The sequence below is a fragment of the Equus asinus genome, chromosome 13, assembly GCF_041296235.1.
Source record: "Equus asinus isolate D_3611 breed Donkey chromosome 13, EquAss-T2T_v2, whole genome shotgun sequence".
Classification (NCBI taxonomy): Eukaryota; Metazoa; Chordata; class Mammalia; order Perissodactyla; family Equidae; genus Equus; species Equus asinus.
The window spans coordinates 58,310,763-58,323,531 of NC_091802.1; the positions used below are offsets into that span (position 1 = coordinate 58,310,763).

General features: G+C 54.9%; 1 protein-coding gene across 1 annotated transcript in view; it reads right to left on the bottom strand.

The window, feature by feature from the left end:
• Positions 1-11,446, bottom strand: part of DNAH17 (dynein axonemal heavy chain 17) — a 121,213-nt gene extending 109,767 nt beyond the window's left edge. Inside the window, exons 1-12 of the mRNA XM_014863319.3 lie at positions 10,969-11,446; positions 7,807-8,683; positions 6,450-6,821; positions 5,666-5,859; positions 4,541-4,733; positions 4,222-4,321; positions 3,878-3,963; positions 3,550-3,675; positions 2,674-2,826; positions 2,463-2,552; positions 447-614; positions 79-195 (exon numbers count right to left, since the gene is read on the bottom strand). Of these exons, the coding sequence (XP_014718805.3) occupies positions 79-195; positions 447-614; positions 2,463-2,552; positions 2,674-2,826; positions 3,550-3,675; positions 3,878-3,963; positions 4,222-4,321; positions 4,541-4,733; positions 5,666-5,859; positions 6,450-6,794 (1,572 nt within the window). The 5' untranslated portion in view covers positions 6,795-6,821; positions 7,807-8,683; positions 10,969-11,446. The remainder of the gene's footprint in view (positions 1-78; positions 196-446; positions 615-2,462; positions 2,553-2,673; positions 2,827-3,549; positions 3,676-3,877; positions 3,964-4,221; positions 4,322-4,540; positions 4,734-5,665; positions 5,860-6,449; positions 6,822-7,806; positions 8,684-10,968) is intronic.
• Positions 11,447-12,769: the final 1,323 nt, after the last annotated feature.

Sequence of the window (12,769 nt, forward strand, 5' to 3'; positions counted from 1 at the left end):
CCTCTCAGCCGCTCCCAGCGTCAGGCACGTGCTCTGTGGCAAGTCCGCCGGCAGCGCAGAGCCCCGACTCACGCGTACCTTTGAGCAGGACTCAATGGAGCCGCAGTCGTCAAACGCTTGGCAAAAGATCGTGGCCAGCCGCCTATCCAGATCTTGAATTTTGGTCTCAAAATCAGCGTAATCGTCATCAAAACTCTAAAAGCGAATTAAAACGTCAACCTCGTAATCAGCGTGCAAAGTAGGAGGAGCTCTCGGTCTAACGCCCCCAAGCCCACGGGCAGGACACGGGCTTGCATCTTAGCTGGCGTGCTCATCGCCTGTGGACTGCTCCAGTGCACAGTGACGTCCTCAAAAAACGTGCTGGGATTGTGTGCCACACACTCCCCCAGCGTGTCCTCCCACTCCCGGGGCATTGGTCAGTGATCCAGCCAAGGCTCCCGACTTACCAAATCCCCAGGGTCCAAGGGGTCGTATTTGCAGTCAGCAAAAACCTTCACCAGCTCGAAGACCTCATCGTAGATCTGCGTGACCAGGCTTCCCAGGATGTTGCCCCTCACGCCCCCAAGCTCGATTTTCTCTAGCTTCAGAAACTCAATAGCTGTTTTATAAAGGTCCTGGTGGAGGAAAAATCCAGTGCACTTAGTCAATTCATCTTGGTGACCAAACTCAATGGTTCAGTCACTAATCCAGATCTGACCCCAGCAGGGAGAAGCCGGGAGGGCGATGCCCCAGGGCCACATGACAATCTTGGGAGCCCTCTGTTTATTTATGTTAATGTTCTCTAAAGTCATTTCTGGAACAGAGAGAGAGGGGATGGGAGGAAGAGTTCCGTGAATCATCTCCAAGTAGTGAACACGGAGGAGGAGGAGATGATGGCTGGGTTCCTGTCCCGAACTTATGCTGGCCGAAACGTGTCTCTCAACAAACCACACTTTACTGGGGCCTCCGTTTCCTCAGCTGTGGGAGGAAGCGGTGGGAAAGGCATGCCGTCGTTTCTGATGCTTTTGCTAAGCTTCAAATTCTGTGCTTCCTGGGAGACCATTCCACACTCAGGGCCCGTCCCTGACGGTGGTCTGAGAGGATGCCCCCTACCGTACAGGATGCCTGACGGATGTGCGCGTGTGTGTTCTGCTTCCTCTGAGCTGTGGCTCTCGTCTGGCCTTCTCCTGGAGGCTTTCCTGACTACTGCAGCCCACAGTGGCGCCTACCTTTCCAGAATCCCCATTTGCTATCTGCATTCTTTGTTTTGGCATTTAATCCCATTCGGTCCCATCAAGTGATCTAACACTTCTGTGTGCAGCTCTTATTTCCCACTTGAGATCCCAAAGGCTCCTTGAGGACCACAAGCAGGGTCTGACACAGCGCCCAACACCATTTGGACTGAAGATCTGCATATGGCGCTCATTTCACTCCCCTAAGCTGGTGCTGAGGTTGGCGCCATTTTCCCAAAGAGTCCAAGACACGTCGAGCCGTAACCAAAGCAAATCCACGAAAAGCAACGGCATGGGCGTGCCCTGAGCTCCCAGGCTTCCCACCCAAGGACAAGGACAAGGCTGGCATGGCTGACGTGGTCCATGTGGCAGGGGGTGGACAGGAAGGCCATTTCCCCCACCCTCAAAAGCCCCTCTTTCCCAGAAACTTCATCCTGACTCAGAATCTGTAATGTAGGAACTAATGGCTACTTGGCCAGAAACTTGGCTGGGACCCTCAGTTCTCAGGCTGGGAGCCTTCGGACATGAAGAAGCAAGCACCCCATGATGGAAATTCCGGAATCCTATGTGGGCCTCCCTTCTGCCTCCCAGAGGGCGTGGATGCAACCCAGACAGGGCTTTCTAAAGCCTCTGCTAAAGGCACCACCATCAAATCAAAGCCCAATGGTTCCAGGATGGTTTTTGCCCCTTTTCAAAGGTGTGAATACTATGTGCAGAAAGTTAAAAAAAAAAAAAAAAAAACCTGCAGAAGGTTAGAAAACAAAAAGCAAAGCTTTCTTGCCCTCCCACATCCTCAACCCTCTCCTCTTCGCCCAGAGGAGACCGTCTGGAACCGTTTGTAAATCTGCGTCTGCTATGTGTCGCCCCCTGCACCCACAGTGCTTCTGCAGGGCCCGTCTTACGTCTTCATTTGTACTCATTTGTACGTAGTCCCACTACCTCCCTCCCTTTGGCCTCCAGGCTTCCTGACCATGGTCACTTGATTTGTCATCAGCCTGCTCATAGACAAAGGGAAGGAGATAAGGGGAGGGGCAACCAGAATGGGTCACTGTTGCTCTTGGCTAACAGCTCCGGGCTAGGAGGAGGCTGGCCCAACGGCTCGGTTTCCCGATGACATGGATGTTTGGGTGTGACTTTCGTTTTCCCTCCCGAGAGACTATCTGAAAGCGGGGTGAGGATGGGAGACGCAGCTATCCTGAGGTAGGGCAGCCTGCGCAGAGTCGGCGAAGGTGAGCCAAATTCCACCTTTACCTCAATGGTCTGGAGGCGATGGAAGAAGGAATTCATCCTGGAAAATGCAAGGGAAGAAGGGAATTCCCAAGGCACCGGCTCCTTGTTTTTCTAGGAGAGAGCGCCAGAGAAAAGGTCACGTTGGCCCCAGCCGCTCCGTCGGACTCCGCACAGGGCTGACACCCGCTCAACCTCGGGGGGCTGGACGGCCGCTCTGCAGCTCACGGCGCACCTTAAAGAAGAGCTTCATGTTGGCGCAGCAGAAGTCGTAGATGCGGTAGAGTTCCTTGAGAACATTCACAGCCAGGGAGATGCCGCTCAGAACCTCCTCGATTTCGCCTTGCAGGCCTTTCAGCACCTCGTCTGGGCTCAGGAAAGTTCGTGTCTGGGGCAGAAGAGAAGACACCCCGAAGTTCTGACGAGTCATGTGGGGGCTGTCCAGGCACCCTGTGTCTGAAGGCTGCTCTGGCGCTTAGAGATGACCCACCACCGGGCCCCACCATCTGCTTCTTACGACACATCAGCTGTCCCTCAGGTTCACGTCCCAACCCGCCTGCCGACCACTGGGTGGTTTCCAGCAGACCGAGCTGCTTCTCTCCCCTGGCCCTTCGTCCCGAGCTAAGCCTGCAGCAAAAACCGATTTTGGTCACAGATGACTAGGGGTCCAGAAATCCAGTCCTGCTACGGGCTGCAGGATCCCGGGCTCCAGTGCCCTTCCGTCCTGCAGGGGGGCCAGTAAATGCGTGCTCGTGAGAAGGAAGGAGAGGGAATCTGTGTTGAGAGAGACAAGAGGCGGCTCGGCAGAGGACCAGATAAAGCCCACAAAGCCCCTGGCCGAGTCTTGGGGTGCTGGGACGTGAGGGGTAGCCCCCTTCCCTTCTGCCTCCCTCCCAACATGGGGCAGGTTGGGCTGCCACTGCCCAGGTCTTGGGAGAACTCTGGGTGGCCACCAAGAGGGCCCAAGCTTAGTCCAGGCCTGAAAATCCCTGTGCCAATATCTCTGCCTGCTTTTAAATGGCCGGGGTGTGTGAGCAGGGGGACAACCGGGTGGAAGGGGAGAGAGGATCCGATGGTGACGATGGGGCGGCCACGGGCTGGGGGAGGGTACCATCTCGATGATCTGGTTGCAGAACTCCTGAAGGATGACGATGATCCTGGAGGGCGTGTTATAGTGCTCAGAGGTGGCCCAGATAAAGCAGATGGTGTGCAGCACCTTGGCAATGAATGTCGGGAGCTGGGGAGAGACAGGCCCCGCGCGCGCGCTGTGGCGCCACCTCAGCTCTCCCCTCCCCACAGCTCCAGGAGGGGACCCCCACGTGGGAGGAGGAGGCACTCCCTGGGACCACCCCCCTGATCACAGCAAAGAGGCCCGCAGCCCCCGCTCCCCAAGACACGAGAGCAGCCCCTACAAAGTGACCTTCTTCCTGACAACATACCACCGTGAAGTCGGCCTGTTCCATCTCCTCCAACAAGATCCGCAGCGGCTTCAGATACAGAACAATATCGTTGGCTTCCTTCAGCCCTGCGCAGAACAAGAATAAGTGCCTGTGCTCGCGAGAGCGAAAATCGACCCCACCTGCGGTGGTCAGAAATGACGACGGTGCAACTGTGTGTGTATCGAGACCTGCTCCTAAGAAACAGGGCCTTCCTCAAAAGGAGGGCCCAGGGAAGCTGCTTATGGGGGAGGCGTATGCCCCCCGGGGTTGGTGCCAGGCCTCCCCCAGCCCCCCCAGAAGGCATCCCCAGCTTCTCACGGCTCTTGGGCGGGTCGCCAGCCCACCTTCAGTGATGTTCATATACACGTTCTGCAGGGCTGGCCAGTAGCAGCTTTTGGCTTTTTCCAGGATCTCAACTATTTTGTTCACTTTGGGCCTATTTAGCTGAGAAGGAGAGAAGAAGAATATCAACCCTTCAGTAGAAACTGGCAGACCCCAGACGAGGGCGACCTGACCCTGCAGCCGGCTGGAGCTGAGGAGTGACACAGGTTATCTGGGTCCCCTCGGGGCTCCTGGGGATCAGCACAGAGAGGGTGGGTGCTCATGAATTCGCCTGGCTGAGCAGCTGAGCGCCCGGTCACCGCGGCGACAAAGAGGCGTCACCTGCTCATGGATGCACTGCAGGTTCATGAGCCGGGCGTCCCAGAACTCGAACTCCACTCGGGGCAGGGGGTGCAGCCCGTCCAGCAGGGCCTGGGCTGAGTCCTTGCTCAGCACGTCTCTGATCTGGTGGGACCAGTCGATGATGATGGTTTCGATGGCGTGCAGCAGCGAGTTGTCCAGGGAAGCGGGAATCCTGCAGAGCAGAAGGTCGAGAAGATGCTCTCACGGCCCCGGGTACAGCCCTGGCCCTTCTGGGCGGGAATCCTCCCTCCTTCAGCCAACAGGCCCCAAAGAACCACCAGTGGCACTGGTCCTGCCTCATGTCCCTGGGCTCCTCACAGTCACCTGGGGGAGGCCGGAGGATTCCCCAAACCTCCCAGCTGTGACAGACCCTGAGCAAATGCTGGGTGTTGTCAGAGATGCCAGCACCCAGAAGAAAGGGGAAGAGGAGGACCAACTCTGGAATAAATTCTGTGCTCAAGGCGGCTCCTCCCAGCAGTTCTCATGGGGGTCACCACAGGGCATGCGTTCGGGGTTGGTGGACAATCCAGGGAGGACCTGCCCGTAGGATGAGCCCCCCAGGAGAGGTCGCCCTCTGATGCGAGCAAATCCAACAAGCTATCACACTGTAACGGCTGCAAGGGCCTCACTCAGACACCAGGCAGTTGTAAATGGTGGTCAGGCAGGTGCGAGGGGACAGCTTGGGGTCCACGTGCTTCCTGGGGTCCCTGGGACGCTACACCCTCTTGACTTGCAGCCTCCACCTGCTGAAAATCCCTTCCATGCCCCTCACTGCCCCTCAGTCCCCACGTCCAAAAGCTGGGTATCCTTTTCCTGGCTGTGTGACATGTATGACAATGTGACATCCTTTGCATGTCATGTGATGCCGGGACGGGTGCACATGTGTGATGGAGGTGGGGCTAGAGCACAGGTGTCCAGCGGTTGCCGGAGCTGGAATTGAGGCGGCTCCAGCGCCTCATCCTGTCCTGTCCTTGTGCCTTTGACCTGGGACTCCAGCACCATCTTGCCCTCGTATGTTTCGTTTGCAGTGGGACAGATTGTCCTCGGTGGTCTGGTGTGAGATGCTTCTCCGCCCAGCGCGTTCCCCGGGCCAGGCCTGCCTACCTCTCCATGGACTCCCGCGTGCCGTGCAGGCTCCGCAGGTGCTCCGGAACGGGGAGCAGGGTCTTCCCTCGGATCTTGCCTCCCATCACGAACATTTCGTTCTTCAGCTTGTGGACTTGCTTCACAATGTCTTCGGAGACCACCCGGGGCCATCCACTCATGTTTTCACTTTGGTTTAAGAGAGAGTAGAGGACCTGAAAGAAAATGGGTCTCTAGTTCTGCCCGCGCCATCTCCAGCTCAGTGACCCCCAGGAGGAGTGGGGAGCCCTCCGTGCGTGTTCACAGATGAGCACAGCAACGCCCAGAGGACTGGGTCACTTGCATTCTGCCCGGTCTGACTGCCAGAGCGTGCCAGCGTGCCGCAGCTGCCGTACCTGCCGAGAGTGTCACCCGGAGGAGGCAGGACAGCAGAGAGAGGCAGAACTAGCAGCCCATTTTCTCCCTTCCTCACTCAAAGTCTTAGAGCTGAGGAGGCCCGTCGTCTATCCGAATGGCCCACACCCTCCACAGCTGCCGGCAGGGACGAGGTTCTCATGAGATCCAGAGAGACCAAGGCGATGGCCTGGAGGCCTGGTCAGACGGCAGGCCTGTCCCAGCTGTCAGGGCAGCGGGCCTGGGCTTCTGCATTTACAACCAGCTCCCAGGCCGTGCTGATGCTGCCGGGCTGCGGACCACCCTCTGACTAGCCGGCTTCTAGCCCACTCCCCAAAAGTACGAGAAACAGAGATTGTTCCTCCTGAGCCCCCCGCCCCTGGCCCAGGGTGGGCCGCCTGGGTGCACCCACCTCCTCCACGATCGCAATCAGCTGGTCCACAGGCGCCGGGCTTATGTCCCCGTAGATGAAACGGTCCTTGTAGTCGCTCTTGCTGATGTTTTCAGGTTTCTTCTTGATGAAGTAAACTCCTTTGGACTTGAGCGACGCTGGGAAGCCCAGGCAGGGAAGGATCATGCCCGAGGGATGGAGCGTCATCACCAGGACTGAGACTTCCGGCTTCTCGAAGAACTCGGTGAACAACGCCACATTCTCTTCCATTCCAATCATCCTGCTCCACTTGTCCGGCTTGAACTTCAGGATGAGAGAAGCTATTCCCTCCAAATACTCTAGTCTGACGTCCGGTGTAATCGTCATCTCGACGTTTCCTTACACCACGGTCACCTGTTAAATGAGCAGAGACACGGATGCGACACAACTTCTGGGGATCTCACTTTCCCATCCGTCACCAGAACCATTGGACATCCCTGTTCTAACCAAGCAGGAAAAAAGGGTCCTCGTGAGTGTGTTGCTTTCAGCTGTGGATGGGCTGAGGGAGGCACAAGGAGGTCACACCCGTCTGCCCTGGCTGGACAGCTGGCCCTGCCTCGCTGTGGGTGGCACCGTGGAGCGGGGCCACACAACAGCGGTGTGTGCTTGTGTGAGTTGTGACCATGAAGTAACAGGCTGGGAAAGGTGGACATGGATGCTGGGGAAAAGGAAATGATGGCGGTGAGATAGTCTGAAGGCTTGAGGGGTGGGGGAAGGCCCAACGAGACGATGGCATCATCAGGTTGAAGGGTCCCAAAAGGAGATGATGGAAGGACATGGCACCCCTAGGACACGGGCAAAACCCGGAAAGAGGAGGGCTGGCCCTGACCTGCAGGGTGTGAAGCCCATCATGCTCTCCCTGTCCTAACCCCAGCCAGAGTGTACCCCAACTTTTGCCCTGCTCGTCAGCCTCTCCCCTCCCCCCTGTACTCTCCACCACGTGCCCATAAAGGGATCCAACTGCTGACTCCTCACAGACCCCCCAGAAGCTGCTCACATTGCCCCTGGGAGAAGCTCAGAGACAGCTTCTCGGGGAGGTGGACCTACGCTGGCCCTCAGGACTTGACAGGAAGAAGCCAGGGTGGGGGGCTTCCAGGAGAAGACTGTGGGCTGACGCAGGGTGGAGAATAGTCTGGAGTGGCTGGAGTGAGGACACCAGGGAGACAGCCGTCCAGGAAGGGGCCGGGCTGGCTATGGGCAGCCTGCATCCCAAGCCCAGACCCCTGATCAGCTCTGAAGGGGAAGCAGAGCAACTTCCGGGTGGGCGATGGGTCTCCCGTCCGCCAGGGCCTGGGTCCTCTGTCCTCTGAAGCCCCCAGCTTTGCCTCCAAGCACCCACCTGACGGCAAACGGCTGCTCCAGTCTCAAGCAGGACAAACTGATGGGCAGCTCTTTCCCAGACCAGTAAAGCAAACGGCTCCCTTCCCTGAGGGGCTCCAACTGCCATGGAACTTCTGGAACCTTCTCAAGTGACCAGTGGCAGCGCAGCAAATGAGCAACCCTCCATCATGCCCCACAGCGGACAGGCTCTCAGGCTGTAATATTTTAAAACTCCATCCAACAATCTTTGCCTTTGAACTGGAGCATTTAGCCCATTTCATGTCACGTAATTACTGATAGATTGGGATTTAAATTATCTTCTTCTTAAACCCTTTCTATCTGCCTGGCCTCTTCTAGGTTCCCTTTCTTTTCCTCTCTTGACTTCTTCTAGATTAAATAATTTTTATTATTTCATTCCTCCTATTAGCTCAGTTATCATACATCTTCTGTCTTTCTTTCGGGGCACATGGACATTATCACACGCCTCCTGACCTGTCACAGTGTAACAGTCCTTGCTTCTGCCCTCTTCCTGGATGAGGCATTCTCTCCCAACTTATACATCATTGTCGTAAATTTTAGTTCTAAAACCTTATTATTATTAAAAATGTAATTAAGTAGTTGGTAGTTAAATAAATAAATACTCATTAGATTTCCCCCCATGATCACTTTGTTTTCCCCTGTGAGCTTCCACCTGGGATCAATCGCTTTCTGCCTCTATCAGCATTTTCCATTTATCTTCCGGAAAAGCCAGCTTTGCTGGCCGGGCGGAGGGAGCGGAAGATGCACTTTATTTCCTGGAGCTCATCCCAACAGTGAGCGAAGGTCGGGAGCACGACGAGGGCATCCACTCTCAGCACTGTTCCTCATCACCATGCTGGGGGTTCCAGCCGGGGGGCCTCAGCAAGAAAGGAAAAAAGAGGCTTTCAGACGGAAAAAAAGAGGTGAAACTCTCTCTGTTCACAGATGCCATGATCCTGTACGTAGAAAATCCTAATAAATCTATAAAACAACTATTAGCAAGGCTGCAGGATACGAGATTGACATACAAAAATCCTCGGTGTTTCTGTAGACCAGCAATGAACAACCCGGTAATGAAATTCAGAAAGCAATCCTCATTTTACAATATTATCGAAACAACTCCATTTACAATAGCACCAAAAGAATAAAATAATCACGAATAATTTTTTTGAAAACAAGGGCAAGACCTACACACGAAAAACTACAAGACGTCACTGGAAGGCGTTCAAGAAGCTTTGAATGAACGGAATGCCATCCCCACTCACGGACCGGAGGGCTCAACACTGTTGAGATGACAGTTCTTCTCAAACTTATCTACAGATTCAACACAGGCCCTCTCAAAATCCCAGCTGGCTTTTTTTGCAGAAATGGAAAAACCCAGCCTAAAATCCATACGGAAATGGAAGGGACCAAGAACAGCCAAAACCACCTTGAAAAAGAGCAAGGTTGTAGGACTCAAGCTTTCTGATGTCAAAACTCAGCACAGCCAAGACTGAGTGCTGCTGGCGCGAAGATGGACTCACAGGTCAGTGGACTGGAACTGAGAGCCCAGAAACCAACTGACCTTTGTGGACAGTTGATTTCAGACAAGAGTGCCACAATTCAGTGGGAAAGAACAGTCTTTCGACAAATGGTATTGGAACAACTGAATATCCACATGCAAAGGAGGAAAGTTGCCTCACGCTAGCTACAAAAATTAACTACAAATGGATCAAAGGCCTAACTGTAGGAGCTAAGTTTATAAAACTCTTAGACTAGAGCACAGGAGTAGAGCTTCGTGACCAGGGAGGAGGCAGCGGTTTCGTACGTGGGACGCCAAAAGCATAAGAGACCCACGAAAAAAACAGATAAATTGGGCACCATCAAAACAAAAAATTTCTGGGCTTCAAAGGACACTGCAAAGAAAGTGAGAAGACAACTCACAAAGTGAGAGAAAACATTTGCAAATCATGTATCTGATAAGGGACTTGTATTCAGAATATACATAGAACTCATAACAATAATAAAAACACAAACGACCTAATTAAAAATGGGTAAAGGATATAGAGAGACATTTCTCCAAGAAAGATATGCAAATGAATAAGTATGTGAAAAGACACTCAACTTCATTAGTCATCAGGGAAATGAACTCACAGGAGGCTCCTAGGAGAGTAAAATTTGCAGACAAAGAAAGGGGAAGGGAGGTCAGCGGGGGATGGGAGATGGAGGGATGGGAGTTACCGTGTCCTGGAGACAGAGTTTCAGTTGGGGAGGGTGAAAAATTCCTGGAGATGGATGGTGGCGATGGTTGCACAACAATGTGAGTGTGCCTGATGTCACTGAGCTGTGCACTCAGCCATGGTTAGAATGGTAAATTTTACGTTCTATTTTACCACGCACACAGAAACCCCACTTCACCTTGAGAGCCAGGCTGTCCCGCCACTTTCGTGCCTTCACTTTCGTGCCTTCCGCTTCACACCCCCGCCACCCTGCCATCCTGCCATCCTGCACTCCCTCGGGACTCTGGGTTCTAGATCACTGTCAGATTTCACTCCTCTGCATCACCCCAGGGGATGTCAGTGTCCATACAGATGACCTCATCAGTGCCCTGGCCTCCTGGGCCACTGAGCAGTGCTGGGGACAGGCACACACCTATGCACCCCCCGAGGCCCACATACTGCTTGCTATTTCTGCTGGGTTGGTTTTTTTTCAATTAAAAATTTTCTTTTTGTCAACTCACCGTGCTGTGCTCCAGGACACTTCTGAACCTGCATTTTTCGACTGACCTTTCTCTTCCCCTCAGCAGATGACTCGGCCATTAACTCGGGTGGAAAACAGAAGCCCCCAGAGGCAGCTTTCTGAATCGTCCACAACCAGACCTGACCTAACAGAGGTGGCAGCCCTCCCTCCTGTGGGTCAACCCTCCCTGAGCTCCGGGTCCAACCTCCACACAAATTGTACTCCCCAGGGTGTATGTGTCACCTAGACACAAAGGATCGAATGTCTGGTGGTGGAATCATGGACACGGCAGGGAGTCAGGGAGACACCGCTTTGGCTCTCAAACCACAGCTCTGGGCCCCTGGGGTCTGTGCTCTGCCTGGAGTGAAGGAGAGACTCACAAGTGACGTGGAGAAAGGTCACACCTGTGGTCCCAGCTGATCAAAGAAGATAGAGAAGGACTCACGTTTCCTAGATGACACAAGGAACCTTCGATACGGACACACTGTCCACGCTGCAGCAGAAAGAGCGGGCCCTTCGGAAACGGCCAGGGCAGTGTGTACGTGAAGCATCCTGATGTCTGCGTTTGGGGCAGAGCACTGGGTGGCCAACTGCAGGGCCGCCAGCTGCGGCCCATCATCCCCTCATTTCCTCTGCTCTGACGGTCACAGCCCGAGTGGGGGACGAGCCGAGAGGCTCATCGGCTGCTCCAGTCCCCTGGGAGCACTTCCTCCCTGCTGAATTAACTGGGAAGACAAGTTCACGACGGACGTGACCCACCATTAAATGCAATTGCAGGACAATCTTCCCCTGCTGGGGATGCTTGCAGACAGCGGGGGCCGGGCCATCTGGGTCTCATCACTCCCCCCACCACACACATCCTCTCGCTGTCTACTTTGGCCACATGTCCTCATGCTGAGTTCCCAGCAGAGGGGACAGGAGGAAGGGCCGCCTTGGATGTCCGTGCCCCCGGGTTGCGTGGAAAGGGAGGGCTGAACCCGCCTGGCCCAGCAGGGGACTCTTCCTTCACAAAGAGGGCAGTGTGGACAGACAGATGTCTCCCCCTGCTAGGTTTTCAAAGGTCACCGCAAGGCCAGGCACCTTGGAGGCCGGGGGACCTTTTCTCCTTTGGGGTCTCTGCATAGCAAGCCCTGGAGTAAGGCCCCCCACAAGGCACAGAAATGTATGGATGCCAAGTGATCCAGGCTGGGAAACAGGGCAGGTCAGTGAGAGGATTTCACAGCAAAATCCGGCTTTGTCTATACAGGGGGAGCGGGCAGTGCTGCCTGTGGAGGCAGGGGCTTGACAGACACGCCTGTGTGGGCTGGTCCCACAGGAAAGGAGCCGGACATCAGCTAGAGGCGATAGAGATGGAGTTTATTCGGCACTATTGCGAGAGAGCAAAGAGCTGCTCTCGACTCCAAAGACAGCTGGGGATTTACAGCCAGTGAGTGGCGAGGGGGAAGGTGAATGGAAGATCACTAACCGCAGACACCAAGGGAGGGGGATTCTTGCGAAAGGAACCTAACAGGATTCTCGATAAAGGCAGCTGAGGACGCAGACATCAAAGGCCAGGATGAGGAACCTGATCCGATGTCAGGGGTGGGGGTAACATAGCAGGGCTCTTTGCTAAGATGGCTTAGGCAGGCCCAGGGCAGGCCCAGGAACAAGGCCTGTTGAAGAGAGGGCTCAGAGCAACCTGTTCCAAGTTTGGTCAAGGAGGGGGTCTTTGTCAGGCTTCAACCTACTAAGGGGTTCTGTGTTTTGGGGATCAGGAGGTTGGCAGACCTCAGGGCTTCTCTCCCCTGTGGGCTGGTCTGGCCACAGGGGTCTGGCCCCTGTGTTCTCTGCAGTCACGGGGGGCCCTTCTGTTGTTTGGGGCCCATTCTAGATAGTGATGACCTGAGGCTCTCGCCTGAGCCCATGTTACTGGTAGAAGACCCACAGACACTCCCCGAATAACTGGGGCTGACGTCGTGGCTGGACCAGCCCTGTGCTTCTTGTGATCCCAGGATGGACGCACTTCAGCAAAAACCATCAGGGAGGACCAAGATTTACCTATCACACAGGCCCTGGAGGGCACCCGGCTCGACCGAGGGTCACACAGAGAGGTCGTGGGGACTCAGAGAGAGGGAGAGCACACCTTGACCTCAGGCTCTGCAATTGTTAGGGTCTAAGAGTGGGGTGTCTGGGGTTTCGAGGGGGTCACTCGTTATTGGCTAACTGGATGCATGAATGTGAGAATTAGAGCATGGGAGACTGAGGCA